The 21,227-nt window shown below is 47.4% G+C and overlaps 1 protein-coding gene across 14 annotated transcripts in view; it reads right to left on the bottom strand.

Annotated features, from left to right (window-relative positions):
• ARHGEF2 (Rho/Rac guanine nucleotide exchange factor 2) overlaps positions 1-21,227 on the bottom strand; it is a 55,816-nt gene that overhangs the window by 27,108 nt on the left and 7,481 nt on the right. For 2 of the 14 annotated variants that reach the window (XM_005663277.3, XM_013996963.2), the window contains exons 2-6: positions 20,768-21,063; positions 19,049-19,166; positions 7,609-7,726; positions 6,980-7,019; positions 5,676-5,769 (exon numbers count right to left, since the gene is read on the bottom strand). In XM_005663277.3, coding sequence (XP_005663334.1) covers positions 5,676-5,769; positions 6,980-7,019; positions 7,609-7,726; positions 19,049-19,166; positions 20,768-21,042 — 645 coding nt within the window. In that variant the 5' untranslated portion in view covers positions 21,043-21,063. 14 annotated transcript variants of the gene reach the window in all.

Below are 21,227 nucleotides of genomic sequence, written 5' to 3'. Positions count from 1 at the left end.
ACCCTCCCGACCCCAGTCACCCGCCCACCAGCTGAATCACAGCTGGAAAGTCCATTTGCGAGGAGAGGAGGAGCTGACTTTTGTCTAGTAGGGGTGGTGGTGGTGGTGGTGGTGGTGGGAGGAAGCCGGGAAACCACCCCCTCCCACCCCCTCCTCCGGATGGCGGGGACAAAGAGAGAACGACCAAGCCAGCGACTGAATGGTGGGGGGGACACCGAGAGCAACGCGGTGGGACCCGGGCAGAGGGGGTCCCGGGGAGCTTTCGCCCCCACCCCCCACGCCTCCTTCTTCCCGCTCGTCTCTTACCGGAGCAACTTTCTTTCGCGCAGCCCAAATCACCCGAGTCCCGCCGCCGGTTCGGAAGCCACCAAACCCTAAGTCTGCTCTCTCCCGGGATCCCGCAGAGAACTGGCGCGGAGCTGCAGGCACGGGTCGCGTCTACTGCTCCCCTAGCCCCCTCCCCATTCACTCACAGTCCCCACCCACCCCGTCCCGCCGCTTTCCCGGCCAACGCTCCGCCCGATTTTGGCGCCCAGAAAGCAGGAGGGGAGACCCGGGTGCGCTGCGGGTGCCTGTGGTCGAAGGGCACCCTGAGGACCGCGGGCCGAAGGACCGGGGTTTCTGAGCCCACCTTGCTGGCCAGCTCTTTGCTCCGGTCGATCCGCGCCCGCGTGAGGGATTCGATCCGAGACATAATCCGATGGGTGGGGGGAGCCCGGGAGGATGCGGCGCGGACCCAGGCGTCCGACTATTGAGGGGGGAGGGTGGGGGAGGGGTCCGCCCCGCACGCGTCGGTCTCGGGGACAGGAAGTCTGACTCCCCTCGCCCGGCACCCTGCGCCAGTTCCTCAAACCCGAGTCTCCACCCCCGCCCGAGCTCAGGAAGGGGGGAGGCGGGGCGGAGGGAGGGCGGGGTGCCGCGCCGGACGGGGCAGCTCGAACAAGTACGGGGGACCGTGGTCTGGTTTGCGGGGCCCCTCCGCCTGGTTGCCCTCCAGGGCCGGGAGCCTCTCTAACCTGACACCCGCCTCCTGGGTCCGGTTTTCCTAAAACCCACCCTGGCTTGGGGCCCCCAGCCGTCACCCTACGCCCGGGTCTTCCCTTCCCCCCCCCCCCTCCCGCTCCGCAGTCCTTCAGTCTAGAAAGCCCGGGCGGCCGAGGATTCCAGCTGCCCGCAGCTCTCCTGGGAACCTGGGACCAGTTCCTTCCCCGGCCTTCGGGGCCCATCAAAGTCGGCCAAAGCCGACAGACCCCTTTTACGATTGGAAGCAGGGGTGGGGAGAGGGCGGGGAAATCAAAGGGGAACTAAAGGCTGAGTGTTTAGAAGGCCTGAAGAAGAGGCACTCTTGGAGGTGGAAGAATCAGACTGGAGAGGAGAGAATTTTTCCACAAGCCTCCACCTCTCTGGGCCTTCCAGGACCCCGGCCTGCCCATCTCCTCCCCTCCTACTCTGCCTCCACCACTACTGGGTCAGGGCACTGTGGGGGGAGAATTTCGCCAGCTTTACAGAAGGCTAAGAAACTGAGGAAGTCCTTCCTTGTGTCTAACCCCAGTTCTCTCTGTCACAAGTTAGGTCAGAACCAAAACACCGGCAACTAGCCCGCCCTGGTCAGGAGGCGGTTGGAGTCTGGCCAGTCTCCACACAAGAAGGAGGGGTGGAGTGGGACATTCTTTCTGGACGCTTTGCCCCAGCCTGAGGCAACCTCCACCTTTTGGAGAAAATTCCTCCTCCACTCAAACTATAATCACTCACATTGCAGTTCATTTCTGTCTCTCAGGACCTCCCATGTCGCTGGAGAAACCAGAAGCATGGAGAGGCCTGGGACACAGCATCTCATGTTTGCAGGGTCCTGCCTGATTCTGGTCCTCCAAGGTGTGGAGAAAGGAGGGAGGGAGAGGAGGCCCAACCCAGATCCTGCAGCTCCTTTCCCAGGTTCAGCAGCAGGGACTGGCTGTGGGTTTCAAGCCCAGCTCAGCACTCTTGTAGGTGCCAATTTTAGCCTCTGCCACTATTTTGGGCTCCACTGCCTCACCACTGGCTGAGCAGTTGGGCTCCTCACCCCCACACTGCTCCTCTGGCTTCCCCTCCTGCCTAGCAACTCCTTCACCTCCTTCACCCATTCCCCTGTTTAGGATCCTTATACAGCAAAGACCAGAAAGAAAGAAGAGAAAATAACTATGCCCAGCTCCAGGCTGGATGGAAATTAGAAAGCAGGAAGGGCTTTCCCAGGGCCATGGGGGAGGCTGATTCCTCCAGGCTTGCACCTGCAGGGGAGACCTATAGGAAGGCCCTAGGAACTCCCCCAAACCAGCAGTCTTGAGACTCCTGGGCCCAGAACCGCAGACTTACCTCCCCCCCAGTGGGCAGCCAGGGCTGAGGAATGCACTAAATTTAAAAACAGACAGCCAGAAGCCAGAAGCCAGAATCCTGGCCTCATGGCTCCGCCCACCAGGGGCCCAGAGACAAGGGGTGGGCTGAGACCTGGGCTTTTCTCCCAGGCCTGGGGTGGGAGGGTGCTGCAAGCTGAGGATGGAATCTTAAAGGGCCAAACTCCAGTCTGGATACCCAGTAAACCCAGGACCTGAATCCCAGAGTTATCTGAGGGCTTCCAGTCCCCAAACTCAACTTAGAAGGCCTCTACGAAAGAAGGGGTCCCAACCAACCCTCCGTCTCCCGTCCCAATCTGCTGTTTACTTTCACTCCCATCTGCTCTTTGTTACCCTGCCTCTCACCCTATGCCCGCTTCTTGCTCTTAAGAGATGAGTAGTAAGGAAAGGAATTTGGGGGGGGGCGGGGTGAAGGAAGCCTGTCTACCTTTAAGAACACCTGTGCATTTAGTGTGCTAGGCCTGCAGCTTGACTTAATTTCCATTGTCTGTATCCTCTGGAGCAACGAACCCTTTTCCTTTCGCCTTGCTGTCCCCTCCTCCTTCTTCCAAACCACTTCATCCCAACTCCTACTCCTCCTATCCAGCAAGGCCTCCTAGATTTTCAGAAATTATTTTTTTAGGTACACAAAAACAAAAGCCAGCCCTAATTTCTGCTGGAATTTAAAAGTAGCCACCACCTTCTTTGGCTGATTTAACTATACAAATATCTCCCCATATTTCAGGAGTAGGGAGGCCATCCTAGGGAAGGACTTGGTTGTCAGGGTCTTGGTTAGTAGAGAAAGCCACAGGAATGCCTGAGCCCAAGTCCTATAGCACCCAGAAGGAGGTTTGATTTTCTTCTTACTACTCGGGACCTTGTTTATTCTGGCAGGGGGCGATGAAAGCATTATTGACTCCAATGGCCATCCATCAGAAATGGTAGAAGAGGGGAATACTATCAGGAAGAATTCTCTGTGAGCTCATTCTGTAGGGGAAGTTAAGCCATGTGATGGCTGGCAACCAGGAAGCTAGACTACCCAGAATCCGGAGGAATGGAGAAACTGGCTAGCGAGGGCCCCTTCAGCTCTCCGATTGTCTTCAGATAGATGCACCTGATGCTGTTTCTTTTGATAGACTGAAATTGAAGGCCAGAGGAAGGGAAAGGATTTGCTCAAGGTCACAGAGTCCCCGAGTAAAAGTTGAACTTTTTTTTTTTTTTTTGTCTTTTTGCCTTTTCTAGGGCTGATTCCTGCAGCATATGGAGATTCCCAGGCTAGGAGTTTAGTTGGAGCTGCAGCTGTCGGCCTACGCCAGAGCCACAGCAACGCAGGATCCGAGCCGAGGCTGAGACCTACACCATAGCTCATGGCAACGCCAGATCCTTAACCCACCGAGCAATGCCAGGGATCGAACCCGCAACCTCATGGTTCCTAGTCGGATTCGTTAACCCCTGTGCCACGACGGGAACTCCAAAGTTGAACATTTTTAAAATTAAAGAGAGAAAGAGTGGAAGAAGCGAAGAGAAGGGATAAACTGTTCCATGGGTTAGACAGAAGCAGAGGCAACAATATACAGTCAAAGCCCTAGGTTTGTTACACAGCTCCACTTCTTACTAACTATGGGGTCTTGTTAGCCTCTAAGTTATCTTGTCTACAAAATGGAGATTAAATACTTATCCTTTGCCAGAGCGTTATAAGAATTAAATGAGAGGACCTCTGGAAAAGGGTTCTGTCAACTCTATAATGCTAGTCAAATAAGAACGAATAAGGCACTTCCTTCTCTCACTGCTTGACTGAACTCTTTGGCCCCACCCCTGCTGTTTATCAGCTTAAGGCCCTATTCTGAGCTGGGAGGAGGGGGAAGAAAAGATTTAGGGCTGCAAGCACTCATATTCCTGAGGAAGCAAGATGGACCAGGCGATGATGGGATGGGAAACAGGAAGATGGGACCAGAGGGCTGTGAGGAAAGGCAAGTGAGACAATGTCCTGATTCTGAGCTCTTTTCTGCCGCCTGCTTGAGCTCCACCAGTCTCTGGCCACTTTCTCCTTCATCTATTCACTGAACTCCTAGGTCAAGGGAGGGCAAATGCAGACCAGGCGAGATCTAGAGAGCCCCCTGCCAGCGCTGACTTCCCCTACCATTCCCGTTGCAGGAAAGGAGGGTGATTTCTGCCCTCAAACTTTCCTACCCTGAACAGAGTGCCTGCAGGGAGGGGGACTCAGATCCCAGGTCTCCGTGTTGGCTTTGTTCTCTAGAGAGCTCTGCTCCAGTCAGAGAGAGGAAGCCTCACTGCCCACCTACCCTGCTCTCAGACTGCCTGGTCTTGTGCCTCCACTCCCCATCTGTGGCCTGTGGTGAGAAGGTACTAAGAACCGCGTTTCATTTCTGCCTTCCCTGCTCACCCAGAGGAAAGAGAATTCTAGCTAAAAGGCTGGCCAAGACGAGCCCTGGCACTGTGGGTGGGGCTGGGAGGAGCCCAGGTAACCTTACTGGGTGAGACTCTGTGGTGCTTCCAGCTAAATCTGATGCTGTCTTGTCTGGGGTTTCTTTCAGTGCTCAGAAGCCGCCCAAGTGGGAAAGTACATGCACACAGGGGGAAGCCAGAGAGGAAAAGGGGGGTGGCTCATTCTGCCAGTAGATGAAGAAAGTGGAAATGCATTCAAGTGGCAGGCAGAGCTCCCAATTTCACAGAGCCTGGGGGTTGGGAATAAGGAGGAGAGCAATGTGCCTTCACCGTCCTGGGGTCAGAACTGCACATGTACGGTGTGTGTGCGCACTTCCATAATCATACACTTTCCTGGCTTCCACTCTGCCTATGGTCTAATTTCAACTCCTTCAGCTGCTGTATCCACCCATAAAATTATGAGTGTAAAAGCACTTTGCAAACCCTAATGCCCTCTGAAGAAGTAAAAAGTATTGCTGTGATTATTATCATTATTTTGTCCGATGGTTAAGATTTCTGCTGCCCACCTCTTAGCTATGTGGGGCCTAAAGAGAGGGAGGGCTGGGCAACTCCTCAGCTTCCGAGGTTCCTGGCCCTTCTCCTCTTCCAGCTGTCTACAGCTGGCTGAGAAGCTGGAGGCATGGGGAAAGCAGAGCAAAGGTAGTTTACTGGGATACAGGGAGGGAGAGAGGGACACATAACATTTCCCTTCAAACTTGAACCATTGCCCTGAGTCTTTGCCACCAGGAGAAGCTGGGGAAGAGAGCAGATGGTAGGTGGAGAGGAAGAATCAGGGAGGGCAGTGGGTCCCGAGCCTTCTTCTCCCTCCCTGGGTACTCCCCCCCCACCGCCCTGCACTCCTACCTTGGCCTTTCCGGTCATGCCCAAGATGAAGCTGAGGGTCCGTCGCAGGGAGGAGCCTGCCCAGGTACCTGAGCCCCCTTCCAGCTGGCTACAGCTGCAGAGAGAAAAAGAAGAGGTGAGGAGAGAGAAAGAGAGCTGGGAAAGAACAAGATACTCCCAGAGAGATGGTGGATGAAGGTACCATGGCCAGGAGAGAAGGAAGATACAGGGCAGAGACTGAGAGAAGGGTGAGGAAGAGCGAGGAAGGACTGGAGAGGAAGATGTCCCCACCCCCTCACCTCCTGGGATTTCCTGGATGCAGTCACTGCAGTTTCCCAGGCCCCTCTATTTATGAGGAAAACTCTGTCTCCTCCCAGATAAATACAGACACCACCCCCCTTCCTACCTAATCCAGGCCCAATCTCCTCTTTCATGCTGCTCCCCAACGGAAATGATATGGGGTGAGGGGAGGGAATCTCCAGGGAGGACTTTTTCCCTGCACAAAACAAGAGCTCTGTGTACGACCCTCTGCTATTTGGAAAGGGCCTCTGGGCCTAACGCCAATAAGGACTGAATTTCCTGGGATTTCATCAGCCCCATCCCATGAGCTAATCCCAAACCCAGAGCCAGGAGGATGTGTCAGCTAGAGATTTTCAAGACCACAAATCAAAACTTGATATCTTAAAGGGGCCATTACTAGCTCACACACCCACACTGTCTTAGAAGGCTGACCCACTCTAATCAGGCTTCGGCCGAAGGAGCCAAATAAACAGGTGCTGATTTTGCGTACTTATTTACATAGATGTTGAAATCTCCCAGCTCCCACCTCGAGTCCTGAGCTATGTGCATCAGCCCCTGCCCTCTCCTCTCGGAGCGCTATAGCCCTTGCCCAGCTCTTCTGAGGGCCACTCCCCATTGGTCTATTACCTCAGCCATCCAAAGCTGATCCAGGATCCTTGATCACTGTCTCTCCCTGATTGCACAGCAGCCAATCTGCCTGCTCACCTTTCTGACACTGAGAACAGCAAACAACCTCCCGCTCATTTATTTACCAGACACCCTGGGATCCAGATATTCCTTTTCTTTCCCTAATGTCTTCCTCATCCCATGGAGCTGCCAGGAACCTCCTTAGTTTTCCCTGGCCAATGAGAAGCGGAATGTTAGGCAGCCCAGAGAGAAGGCTATTTGGAGGTTTTTGATTAGAAACATTAAGGGGAACAATGTTTCAGGAAGCAGAGACCCTTGGAGCTATAGAACCCATTGCCCAGTCCCACTGCCCCTCCCCCATCTAGGCCTCTGAAGGGCTCCGAGTCCCCCAAACTCACCTTTGGCTGAGCTCAGCAGCAGAGGACTGGGACAAATTTCCTGCCAACACAAAAGGAGACCATGAAGTGTCCAGCTAAAGCCAGACAAAGGCGCCCAGAGCTGCCTCCCCCACCCCCTCCACCTGGATCAGGTTCCCAAGCTGCAGGTGCCTGTGACGCCATTCCTGAGGGCGGGCACTGGGGAGTAGGGAAGGAGGGCGGTGTCTCAGCAGAGCAGAGCTGAAGAACTTCGGAGCCACAGTAACAGAGCACTGGGATTGTGTGGAGACAGGGCAGGAAGACCAATGTCTCAGTTCTGTTTCTGGTGAAGGTGGAGGGCAGAGGATTGCCTTGGAGTTCCCAAAGCCTCATCTTACTGTCAAGGTACATTGCAGGTAACTGTCCTCCATCTCTAGTGACAGGAGATGCTAGAAAGCCTCTCCCTCTCCTATGGCCTTCATTAAAAGGAGAGCCTCAGAATACCAAAGTCCTGAATTCAGATCTCTCTTTTGAATAGAGGCACAATGGTGTTTCCAAGGGCGTGTGGTTAAACATAATGCCGGCCATCCAGACCCTAAACAGCTGGCCCTGAGGAGTGGGGTGAAACAGAGGAAAGGAACACTAATGCTTTGCTCCCCACTTTTACTCACCAGCTGGATCTGAGCATCCCACAAAACAATTGATGCCACTCATGGATACAGATTTGGAAACCATGCCAGTGGCTGAGTGGTCCAAAGGGCCAGCGGATGGATGACAGGAACCCTGACCCTAGAATCAAGTTAAGAATCTTCATGCAAAAGTCAAGTTTCATCCATCTCCCCACAGGCTTCTCACTTTCCCACAGCAAGGGCCTTCAGGCCTTCCACCCCTCCCCAGTACCCATATCTGGAACATTCCACTTGAAATAGTTGAGAAGTTATTCTTGCTATTCAGTAGACATCACTCTGTTGCAATTCAAACCCAGGCTGCCTTAATATAGAAAATATCTTAGAAAAGATTTAGCCTGGATAGTTTCCAGAGAAGACAAACTCAACCTAGAGGCCAGACAGGTAATGAAAAAACAAACAAAACCCAAATATCTGAGGCAGTCTGGATTTAATACAATAGGGAGTAGAAATTTTCATAAACCATATGTGTGACTAGGTCATTTTGCTACAGTGGAAAATAGATGGAACACTACAAACCAAGTTTAATAGAAAAAATAAAAATCATTAAAAAAAGAAATATTCATAAACCACACAATTCAATCTTTAGAAAATCACTTTTTTTTTTTTGCAAGCCTACATGGAATATTAAAAAAAAAAAAAACTGGCCATGTATCCATACATAAGGCAAAATATAACACATTCCTGATACTCTCTATCATAGAAATCATAGGAAACAACCCAGTAGACTGGATAAAGAATCTGTGATATATTTACATACAGAAGTATTATTCAACAATAAAAATGAACTGACTACAGTTCACCCAAAAATATAGATGCATCTCACAAAGATGCTAAGTGAAAGAAGACACAAAGATTTACATACTTTATGATTACATTCATACAAAGTTTAAAATAGGTAAAACTAACTGATATTGTTTAGAGATGCATAGAAAGAAAGGTAGTAAATCCATAAGAAAAACTGATCTTGAAAGTCAAGAAAATGGTCCTCTGCCGGGAGAGAGAGGGTTATGGATGGGGAGAGACATGGGGGCTTCTGGGGTTTGGTGGTACTCTATTTTTTTTTTAAGCTGGAGTGGTAACGTGGTTCTTTGCTTTCGAATTATTCATTACATTTTACATGTAAATTTTATATACTTTTCTGTATCTATGTTGTATTTCAGTTTTTTTAGGTTTTTAAAAGAGCTTCATAGATTTAGAAATGTTTAAACACCCTTCTAAATTAACTTACTTGTCAAAGAAAAAACTGTTATGGAAATCTAAAGATATTTTATAACAATTATGATGAAAACTTGTGCGAGATGGTCAAAATGGTATTTCAAGGATAATTTGCCGCTTTAAAATGCTTACATCGAAATTTTTTAATTGAAAATTAATGAGCTGGGCCAACTTCAATGGTTAGAAAAATAACAGCAAAATAAATCCAAAGAAAATAAAAGGAAGAATATAATGAAGATAAAGGCAGAGGAGTTCCTGTCGTGGCTCAGTGATTAACGAATCCGACTAGGAACAATGAGATTACGGTTTAGATCCCTGGCCTCACTCAGTGGGTTAAGGATCCAGAGTTGCCATGAGCTGTGGTGTAGGTCACAGACGCAGCTCGGATCCCGCGTTGCTGTGGCTGTGGCGTAGTCTGACAGCTACAGCTCTGATTAGAACCCTAGCCTGGGAACCTCCATGTGCCAAAGGTGCAAAAAGGTGCATGTAGAAAAAAAGACAGAAAGCCAAAAAATAAAAATAAATAAATATAAGCAGAAACCAGTGAAGGAGGGATTTCCACTATGGTGCAATGGGATGGGCAGTGCCTCTGCAGCACCAGGATGCAGGTTTGATCCCTGGCCCAGCACAGTGGGTTAAAAGGATTTGGCATTGCTACAGATGCAGCATAGGTCAAAAGTGTGGCTCAGATCTGACCCCTGGCCTGGGAACTCCATATGCTAAGCGGCAACCATAAAGAAAAAAAATTAAATTAAATTAAAGAAAAAGAAACAATGAGGAGCTCCCTTCATGGTGCAGCAGAAACGAATCTGACTAGTATCCATGAGGATGTGGGTTTGATCCCTGGCCCTGCTCAGTGGGTTGGGGATCCAACATTTCCGTGAGCTGTGGTGTAGGTCACAGATGCGGCTCAGATCCTGAGCTGGTTGTGGTGTAGTCCTTCAGTTGTAGCTCCAATTGGACCTCTGGCCCGGGAACTTCCATATGCCGGGGCTAAGGCCCTAAAAAGCAGAGAGAGAAAGAGAGAGGAAAGAGAGGAGAGAGAGGAGAGAGAGAGAGAAAGAAAGGAACTAACAAATAGGATCAATAAAGCCAAGAGCTGATTTTTAGGAATAGGTAAATACAATAGATAAACCTCTGATAAAAGTGATGCACAAATAAATGTAGAGTGGAAAAGTGTACTGAACAACAGAAATAGCAATGATTAGAAAGGTAATGCTATCTACAATTTAATGCCAGTAATTTTGAAAATATAAACAAAATAGACAAATTATATGTATAATTATATATACTGGCCTTGCTCAGTGGGTTAAGGATCCAGCTGTGGTGTAGATTGCAGATGTGGCTTGGATATGGTGTTGCTGTGGCTGCAGTGTAAGCCTGCAGCTGCAGCTCTGATTAGACCCCTAGTCTGGGAACTTTCTTATGCAGCAGGACAAATAAAATTTAAAAATTAAAAAAAACTTTCCGACTCTATGAGGCAAGAATAACCTTGATTCTATTTTTTTATTCTACAGCATGCAGAAGTTCCTGGGCCAGGCAGGGAACTTGGCTTGAACCCGAGCCACAACTGTAACCAGAGACACCTTTTCCTTAATCCTCTGAGCCGCAAGGGAACTCCAGCCTTGATTCTTAAACTACACATAGACAATATGATAAAGGAAAATTATGGGCCAATCTCTCTTATGAAAAGTACAAAAAAATTCAAAACAAAATATTAGCAAACTGTAAGAGATTTTAAATAGCCACAGATTATTTATTTATTTTTATTTATTTATTTTAGGGCCACATCCATGGCATATGGAAGTTCCCAGGCTAGGGACAGAATCAGAGCTGTAGCTGCCGGCCTACACCACAGCCACAGCAAGATCAGATCCAAGCCATGTCTTCGACCTATACCATAGCTCATGGCAATGCCAGATCCTTAACACACTGAGCAAAGCCAGGAATCGAACCTGCGTCCTCATGGATACTAGTCAGATTCATTTCCACTGAGACACGATGGGAATTCCATAAATAGCCACAAATTATTTGCAGCTCCTCCCACCAAGAAGGAGTCTAGGAATTCCCTGGTGGCCTAGTGGTTAAGGATCCTGTGTTGTCATTGCTCTGGTTCGATCCCTGGCTCAGGAACTTTCACATTCTCTGGGTGTGGCTAAAAAAAAAAAAAAAAGAATGAGTCTTTTTCTCACCCTTTGAATCTGGACTGGACTTAGTGTGATGAACAGAATGCGGCAGAAGGGCATGATGTGGTTTTTGAGCCTATGACTCAAGAAACCTTAAAGCTTCCACTCTTGCCCACTTGGAATGCTATTTCCACGTGAACAAGTCCAAGCCTAAGCAAGCCACGTGGATGAGAATCAAGGTATCACAACTGGCAGTCTGCCAACCCACAGGCATGTATATGTCCAATCTTGACCATCAGACAACTACAGTCATATAAGTGAGTCCAGATGGAACGAGCAGAAAAATATCCAGCTGAGCTCAGTCCAAATTAACCACTCAGAACTGTAAGGGACAAAAAAAAGTTGTTGTTTTAAGCCACTAAGTTTAGGGGTGATCTGTTTAGTATGCAGCAATGGATAATTGATACCACAAGTAAAATCCAGCAGTGTATAAAAAAGATAATCCATCATGGCAAGGTCAGATTTATCCTAACAATATAAGGGTGGCTTAAGATGAGGAAAATCTTTAAATGCAATTTATTTCAATGACATATTAAAGGAGAAAAAAATATAATCAACTCAGTAAAAGCAAAAAATTACAGGATAAAATCCGACCAAAGCCTTGGCAGTTAGGAATAGAAGGAATCAAGGAATCTTCCTTAACTTTATAGAGTATCTTTTAAAACTTTACAGCCCAAAATTGATTTCTTTTTTTTTTTTTTTTTTTTGTCTTTTTTGCTATTTCTTGGGCCGCTCCCGCGGCATATGGAGGTTCCCAGGCTAGGGGTCGAATCGGAGCTGTAGCCTCCGGCCTACGCCAGATCCACAGCAACGCAGGATCCGAGCCGCGTCTGCAACCTACACCACAGCCCACGGCAACGCCAGGTCGTTAACCCACTGAGCAAGGGCAGGGATCAAACCCGCAACCCCATGGTTCCTAGTCGGATTCGTTAACCACTGGGCCACGACGGGAACTCCCCAAAATTGATTTCAATGGTGAAACATAAGACGTATTCCCTTAAAATCAGAAACAAGACAAGGATAGCCATTATCACCATTTCTGTTCAGCACTGCAATAGAGCCCTAGCCAGCACAATAGGGCAAGAAAAAGAAAGGAAAGAAATAAAGACTAGAAAAAAAGAAAACAAAGTTCATTTAAAGATGACATAATTGTCCATATAGAAAACGCCCCCCCAAAAAAATTCCAGAGAAATTGCTATAACTGATTTGAAAAAAGAGTTTAGCAAGATGAATTAATTATATTAATTCAATTCCATTTCTATAAACCAAGAATAATCATAAAATATAATTAAAGCAATTCAAATACAAAATATATAAGGCTCAAAAAGGGAGTTCTCATCGTGGCTCAGCGTGTTAAGAACTCAACTGGTATCCATGAGGATGCCAGTTTGATCCCCGGCCTTGCTCAGTGTGTTGAAGGATCCGGTGTTTCCATGAGCTGTGGAGTAGGTCGAGACACAGCTCAGATCCCATATTGCTGTGGCTGTGGCTTAGCTTTACACCTGCAGCTCTGATTCGCCCCTAGCCTAGGAACGTCCATGTGCCACAAGTATGGCCCTAAAAAGCAGGAAAAAAAAAACAAAAAAAACATCTGATGTTGCTGTGGCTGTGGCCTAGGCTGGCAGCTGTAGCTCTGATTGGACCCCTAACCTGGGAACCTCTATATGCCGGAGGTGCGGCCTGCAGCATATGGTAGTTACCAGGCTAGGGGTCAAATCGGAACTACAGCTGCTGGCCTACACCACAGCCACAGCAATTCAGGATCCAGCCAAATCTGTGACCTATACCACAGCTCACGGCCATGCCCGGTCCCCAAACCACTGAGTAAGGCCAGGGATCAAACCTGCATCCTCATGGATACTACTTGGATTCATTTCTGCTATGTCACAATGGGAACTCCAGAAAGTAAGGTTTTTTGTTTTTTTGTTTTTGTTTTTGTTTTTGTTTTGTCTTTTTGCCATTTCTTGGGCTGCTCCCTCGGCATATGGAGGTTCCAAGGCTAGGGGTCTAATCGGAGCTGTAGCCACCGGCCTACGCCAGAGCCACAGCAACGCGGGATCCGAGCCGCGTCTGCAACCTACACCACAGCTCACGGCAACGCCGGATCGTTAACCCACTGAGCAAGGGCAGGGATCAAACCCACAACCTCATGGTTCCTAGTTGGATTCGTTAACCACTGCGCCACGACGGGAACTCCAGAAAGTAAGTTTTTTAATGAAGCAACTGGGTATTTACATGGGGGAAAAACCAAAACCTTGATTTCTCCCATACATAAGAACATAGGTAAATCACAGAACTAAACATGAAAGCTAAAACTAACAAGCTTTTAAAAGAAAACGCTGGAAGAAAAATCTTCATGTTCTTGGGGTAGGCAAGATTTTTAAACATGATCAACAGCAACAGCCATTTAAAAAAACTGATAAGTTGGACTTCCTCTACATTAAAACTCATCCTTATTAAAATACACTATTAAAGTAAAAATGCAAGTCGAAGACTCAGAGAAGATATTCACAATACCTATGTCTGACAAAGGACTTGAATCCAGAATATATAAATAACTCTTATGAATCAATAAAAAAAAAGACAAGCTCTTTTCAAAAATTGAGAAAAAGACTTGAACAGATATTTCACAAAAGAAGATATTCAAATGGCCAATGAGACTATGAAAAGGTGTCCAACAAAACTTTTCAACAGGGACATGCAAATTAAAACCAGAATAAGATACTTCTAAAACACCCACCAGAATGGCTAAAATTAAAATCTTGACAGTAATAACTTATAATGGAAAAGAATTTGAAAAAGTATATAATATATACACATATTACTGAATTAATTTGCTGTATACCTGAAACCTTGTAAATCAAATACACTTCGATAAAAATTTAAAAAAAATTTAATTTAAAATCTTGACAGGAGATCCTGTTGTGGCTCAGCAGTAACAAACCCAACTAGTATCCATGAGGATGAGGTTCGATTCCTGGCCCCGCTCAGTGGGTTAAGGATCCAGTGTTGCTGTGAGCTGTGGTGTAGGTCATCACAGACACTGCTCAGATCTGGTGTTGCTGTGGCTGTGGTGTAGGCTGGCAGCTGCAGCTCCAATTAGACCTCTAGCCTGGGAGCCTCCATATGCCATGGGTGTGGCCCTAAAAAGGAAAAAAAAAATCTTGACAAAAGAAGTATAATGTACCTAAGAATAAATCTAATATATATCCACAAACTCTATATGGAAAAAAATGATAAAACTTTATTGAAAGGCATTAAATGGAGACATATACTATTTTTATAGGTAGGAAGAAATAATATCATAAAGATGTCCACTTTCCCTAAATTAATCTTTAGATTCAGTGCAACTCCAATCAAAATCTTGGGTTGTTTTTTTTTTGTTTGTTTGTTTTTTGTCTTTTGTCTTTTCAGGGCCACACCTGGGGCGTATATGGAGGTTCCCAGGCTAGGGGTCTAATCGGAGCTGTAGCTGCCGGCCTACGCCACAGCCACAGCAATGCCAGATCCAAGCCACGTCTGCCACCTACACCACTGCTCATGGCAATGCCAGATCCTTAACCCACTGGGCAAGGCGAGAGATCAAACCCGCATCCTCATGGCTCCTAGTCAGATTCATTTCCGCTGCGCCACACTGGGAACTCCTCAAAGGTTTTTTTAATGCTTAGTTTGTATGTCTTTTATACTTCAATAAATGTGGTTTTTTTGGTTTGGGTTTTTTTAAATTTAAACATGTGGCCACACCTGCAGCATATAGAAGATCCAGGACCAGGGACTGAAGCAGAGACCTTGCCAAGACAACACTGAGAAGTTATGCTGTAGGCAACAAGGGAAGTCCAACGTGTTTTTTTCTTTTTTTCTTTTTTTTTTTTTTTTTGCTATACCTGTGGCATAAGGAAGTTCCTGGGCCAGGGATCAAACACACACCATGGCATTGACCCAAGCCACAGAAGTGACAACACTGGATCCATAACCCATTGAGCCACTGGGGAACACCAATTAACATGTTATTTTTACTTTATTTTATTTTTTTTATGGCCTCACCCATGGCATATGGATATTCCTAGGGCCAGGGACTGAATCCAAGCTGCAGCTGCAGCAACGCCAGATCCTCTAACCTACTGCCTCAGGCCAGGGTTGAATCCATGCCTCTGCAGCACCCGGAGCCAGTGCATTCAGATTCTTAACCCACTGTGCCAAAGTGAGAACTCCTATATTTAGATAATATATTTATCTTTAAATTAAGACATTCTGTTTCTTTAAAGACACCATAGAAGAAGGAAAAGACAAACTACTCTTTTCAATCTTTGAAAAAAGGTCATTGCAATACATATACCAACAAAGGATTAGTATTCATAATATATAAAGAACACAATCAAAACAATAAAGAAAAATCCCTCAAAGAACCCCCCAGAAAAGTGGGCAACAGACGTAAATAGCAATTTCACAGAAGAAACACAAATGACCAATACACACAGTAAAAAATGCTCAATTGTATTTGTAATAAGGATACATGAAATTAACATCACAATGAGATTTATAACCACTAGATTGGCAAAATTAAGAAATCTGTGACTCCAAATGTTGGAAAGCATGTGGATCAAAGGCAACTCATATATTGCTAATTGGGATAGATACAGTTTGCTATTTTCTTACAAAAATGAACATCTGTGCACTCTATAACCCAACAATTCTACTCCAAAGTATATGCCCTGGAGAAACACTTGCAAATGAGCACCAGAAGATGGCTAAAAGGATGTTATAATGACACTTTTCATAACAGCAAAGAATGGAAATTATCCAAATGCCCATCAACAGAGGAATGGATCAAAAATGAATGAATTAAAACTATCTGCAACACATGGATTAAAAATTAGAAAGAGGAGTTCCCGTCGTGGCGCAGTGGTTAATGAATCTGACTAGGAACCATGAGGTTGTGGGTTCGATCCCTGGCCTTGCTCAGTGGGCTAAGGATCCGGCGTTGCCGTGAGCTGTGGTGTAGGTTGCAGACACGGCTCGGATCCCACATTGCTGTAGCTCTGGCATAGGCTGGCGGCTATAGCTCCGATTAGACCCCTAGCCTGGGAACCTCCACATGCCGCGTGAGCAGCCCTAGAAAAGGCAAAAATACACACACACACACAAAAAGAAAAATTAGAAAGAGACCACTGAGTGAAAATGCAAATTACAGAAATTTTTGTACAATAAAACATTATTGTTTTTAAAGTTGGAAACAAAAAAGAAATACTATGTTATTAGGTAATGCTGTGTGCTAAAACTACTTTTAAAAAAGTAAATGAATGATAGAAGAAAATTCAAGACAGTGATTACCTCTGGTGGGGAGGCAAGGGAATACAGAAGAGAGGAAGATGGAGTTCCCATCGTGGCTCAGTGGTTAACGAATCCGACTAGGAACCATGAGGTTACAGGTTCAATCCCTGACCTTGCTCAGTGGGTTAAGGATCCGGCGTTGCCGTGAGCTGTGGTGTAGGTCCCAGGCACGGCTCGGATCCTGAGTTGCTGTGGCTCTGGTGCAGGCTGGTGGCTACAGCTCCAATTGGACCCCTAGCCTGGGAACCTCCATGTGCCGAGGGAGCGGCCCAAAGAAATAGCAAAAAGACAAAAAAGAAGAAGAGAGGAAGACATAAGATAAATGTAGTGGTGATATTCTAGTTCTTGAGATGGGTCTTTGGTTTATTAGGCAATCATTTAAAAATATTATATTTAAGATAAATGGAAAAACACAATAGAGAGTATTAGCAACTCTGGCAAACTGGAGGGCACAGCCCCCATTTACAGACATCTGAATTTTAGAAAGAGTAAACACCATACTAGTCAAACAAAATAATTTTTTTTTTTTTGTCTTTTAAGGCCACACCTGTGGCATATGGAGATTTCCAGGCTAGGGGTCGAATCAGAGCTACAGTTGCTGGCCTGCACCACAGCCACAGCAACACAGGATCCAAGCCACATCTGCAACCTACACCATGGCTCACGGCAACGCCAGATCCTTAACCCACTGAGCGAGGCCAGGGATCAAACGCAGGTCCTCATGGATGCTAGCTGGGTTTGTTAACCACTGAGCCACAACAGGAACTCCAAACAAAATAAATTTTGAGCTAGACTTGGCTCTTGGACTGTCAGTCTGCAAGCCCCAGTCTGGCTTAATGAATCTCAGACTTTTGGTCTGTGGATTTTGCTGGAGGACTTACATGCACTTGCTACTTCATGAAGAAACAAAACACCCCAAATATATAGACAAGGAGAATTTTAAGGGAAACACATAAAGACTGGGTGAAGAGAAGAGAGGAATCAGAGCAGGAAGGCATAAAAAGAAAAGAAAAAAAAAAAACAAACAGTGTAGAAGGCGGGGAAGAAGAAGACATATAACACCAAGAAGGGGAAAGCAGGGAGAAGAGAGAGGTAGAAAAGAAGGAAAGAATACGAAGGAATGGAGGGGAGAAGAAGAGAAAGAAACCGTTATCTCCTGCATGCTGGCCTCTGTACTGGGCACTTCAACACTTTTTTTTTCATCTAATAATCACATCTTTAAAAGAAAGTTTTTAGTATCCTGATTTTCAGAAAGATGAAACAAATTGTTCAACTAGGAATCAGTGTGACTCCCAAATCCTATTCCTTCTATCATACTGCATTGAAATGGGGGTGAGGGAAGACGTGGAGAGATGCTGATGGAGAATGTGGAAAGGGGGATAAGAGAGGTCCTGCTGCTTCCCTGACAGGCGTTGACAGCCCCTTCCTCTTAGCCTCTCTCCCAAACCACAGGCACTTGAACAGTGAAGCTAGGTGGGTGCTGCTAGCCAGATAGAGGATGTGGTGGAGGGGAGGGAACCTTTAGTCACTGGGCTTGAGACATTTCTGTGTACAGTGGTGCCTCATTATCCCTGGGGGACTGGTTCCAGGATTGCCATGGATACCAAAATCCAAGGATATTCAAGGTGCCTTACATAAGATGACATAATATTTGCACATACCTTATGGGCATCCCATGTACTTTAAGTCATCTCTAGATTAATTATTATGCCTAGGAGTTCCTGTCGTGGCTCAGAGGTAACAAATCTGACTAGTATCCATGAGGACGCAGGTTTGATCCCTGGCCCTGCTCAGTGGGTTAAGGATCTGGAGTTGCTGTGAGCTGTGGTGTAGGTGGCAGATGCAGCTCGGATCCCATGTTGCTGTGGCTGTGGTATAGGCCAGCAGCTGTAGCTCCAATTTGACCCCTAGACCAGGGACTTCCATATGCTGTGGATGCAGCCCTAAAAAGACAAAAAAAAAAAAAAAAGAATTAAAAAAAATTATACTTATGCAATGTAAATGCCATGTAAATAATTGTAAACACAATGTTAATGCAAAGTAAATAGTTTACAGCATGTGGCAAATTCAAGTTTTGCTTTTTGGAACTTTCTGTTTTTTGTTGTTGTTTTTTTTTTCCAAATATTTTCTATCCTTGGTTGGTTGAATCTGAGGATGCAGAACCTGTGCACATGGAGGGCTGACTGAACTCAGGCTGAGCAATCTTTATATCCTTTCTCAGTCGATAATCTTATGATTATCTTGTTAGAGGATGATTGCGTTTCAGGGTACCAGGTGCCCAGTTTCATCCTACGAATAATAAGTTCATCTCCAAATCTGAGAAATGGGGGGTCCACTGAAAGAACCAGTTGTAACAAATAGGGGAACAGGGGCCTTTTAATGAGAGAGGAACAGAGATACCCACATCGACACAGAGACACAGACACAGAAAGGATGGAACAGAGAGTCTCACAGCACGACAGAGGCAGGATACCAAGAGTAGAGGACAGAGCATACAGACCCGGGGAAGCAGACAGAGGGGTACAGACACCAGATCCAGATTTGGTCAGATGGAGTCAGAGAGATGCCTGGGGACAGAGAGACCCAACAGCTGGGAGAACAGAAGAGGCACAGAGTGGTGGCTGGATAGGCAAAGGATCAGGGGAAGGGGAGGAAGGTGGTAGCTTCCATGGGGAGTTGTCTGTCCGTACCACACAGGAGGGTTGGCCTCCTCGGTGCTGCAGTTCCAAAAAGGGGTCCAGTTCCTCTTGGCTCCACTGTAAGGGGTCCTTCTGGGGGCCTTCGCATCCCGATGCCTGAGGTTTGTTCCTGAAACGCACATTGCCATCACTGGCCTCTGAATCCAGCGGCCTGTGACGGGCACCAGGGAGGAACACCGCCTCAGCCCAGCCCTGCTGCTTGCCCCCAGCCCAGCCCTTCCTGTTGGCTCAGGCACAGCCTAGACCCAAACTGGCCTCCCTTCTGGGACTGGGCTTTGGCAAAGCTGTGATGCTGACTGTAGGCAAGGGTGGCCCCTGCTGGTCAAAAGATAGTACTGCCGTCAGAAGAAAGCCAGCATTGTGGGGTGGGCAAGGGCAAGCTGGATTCCCACTCCTTGCCTAGTTTCTGATGCCAATCTTGGCCCCTACTCAGACAAATAGTGTCCCCAGGGTTCCGTTCCTTCTTTACCTAAAAGGGTATAATTAGGGCCTCTAGTGAAAGATGACACCTGGAAGATGCTGAGATACAGCCGGCACTGTGTAAGGGGTACTCAGGGCATCTCTGCCTTTGACCAGCTGCTCTTAGGAAGGTGTGGTGAGTCCTGCGGACAAAGGCTTCTCACCCAGGTTCCCACCTAAGCCACTTCAGGGACAAGAATCCTCTCCCATCACACAGCCCAGCCAGCCCTGCCCAGGAGCTAGAAAAGCTTGGTCTACTCACCAGCATTAAGACAACTTGTCCAAGGGGACCATTGCCAAAGCAGAGAGACAGGGCCCTTCCACGGCTAGCAGGCCCTCTCAGCGACCACTCACACTGAACTCTTCACACTGAGCCCCGGACCTTCTCTTTCTGACTTCCTCTGTCTTTGGGGAAGTGGTCAGCCAGGGATTTTCCAGGAGAGGGGAAGAGCTGGGTCCCTCTCTTCTGGTCTGCCAAGCACATGCAAACCCCTGCACAAGAGCAGCTCTTCCACCATTGCAGGGCCATTCTATGATGTCCAAACATCATGGACCCGCAGGCAGGCAGAAATTTGGGAAAGTGCCAGGTTCAACACTCCAACTCTTTCAAGAAACCTCCCAAAGTTCGCTGGGGCTGTTTCCTCATGTGTGAAATGAGGAGATTGTGCCATACGATCTCCAAGCCCCTTTCAGCTCTAACACTACTATATGTGGAAAGGCGCCACACCTCTCCTGCTCCATTTTCACACACCTTCCTTTGAGACCAGGTAGAAAGGAGGAGCTAGGACCACTAGGGAGGGCCACATTTTGCTTATTTTTTGGGGGGTGGGCTGTACCTGTGGCATATGGAGGTTCCCAGGCCAGGGGTCCAATCGGAGCTACAGCTGCCAGCCTACACCACAGCCACAGAGACACCAGCTCCGAGCCATGTCTGCGACTTACACCACAGCTCACGGCAACGCCGAATCCTTAACCCACTGAGCAAGGCCAGGGATCGAACCTACAACCTCATGGATACTAGTCGGATCCACTTCTGCTGCACCACAATGGGAAGTCTGAAGGCCATATTTTGAAAGGCAGGGTCCATCCTCCCTGGATGGACCAGGGAGGCCCACAACAGGCCTGGGTTCAGATTCTCCAGGGGAGAGACTAGGGGCCCAAGTCACTTCAACTCCTATTGTGCTTTCCAACCCTTTCTCCTAGGTCAAGGACTTGAGGGAAGGAGGGACAGGAGGTCCTCCAGTGGTTTACCTGCTCAGTGAATCCTGGAGCTCCCTGCCTGGTCCCCAACTATGTCTTTTGAAGGGGTCGTAGTTGTGGCTGTGGGCACGGAAAGCCCCCGACCTTCGGAGGGGTACGTCATGGAAACCATCTCCCTCCTTCTTTTTTTCCTCCTCTGCCTCCTCTTCCTCTTCCTCTTCCTCCAGCTGCTCTCTGGACTCTACCACAGACAGGCAACGGCGAGTGTGGCCTTGGGGCACTAGGTCTCCACCTGCGAGGAACACTTCTGGGACGTCTCTGTTCATGGGAGGTACACACAGTCCAGTCTGAATCAAGAAGACAGAGAAGGGTGAGCAGAGTTCTAGAATTCTGGAAACTTGGAACCAGAAAAGTGTCACAGTCAGCCAGGCTGAGATAATCTAGTCACCTCTCCCTAGATCTAGTCACTGAGGCGCAGAACTGGAGGATGGCTGGCTCAAGATCGCACCAG

This window comes from Sus scrofa, chromosome 4, assembly GCF_000003025.6.
Source record: "Sus scrofa isolate TJ Tabasco breed Duroc chromosome 4, Sscrofa11.1, whole genome shotgun sequence".
NCBI classification, from domain to species: domain Eukaryota; kingdom Metazoa; phylum Chordata; class Mammalia; order Artiodactyla; family Suidae; genus Sus; species Sus scrofa.
Note: the sequence above shows the minus strand (reverse complement) of the source record. Positions and strands in the feature narration are given on the sequence as shown.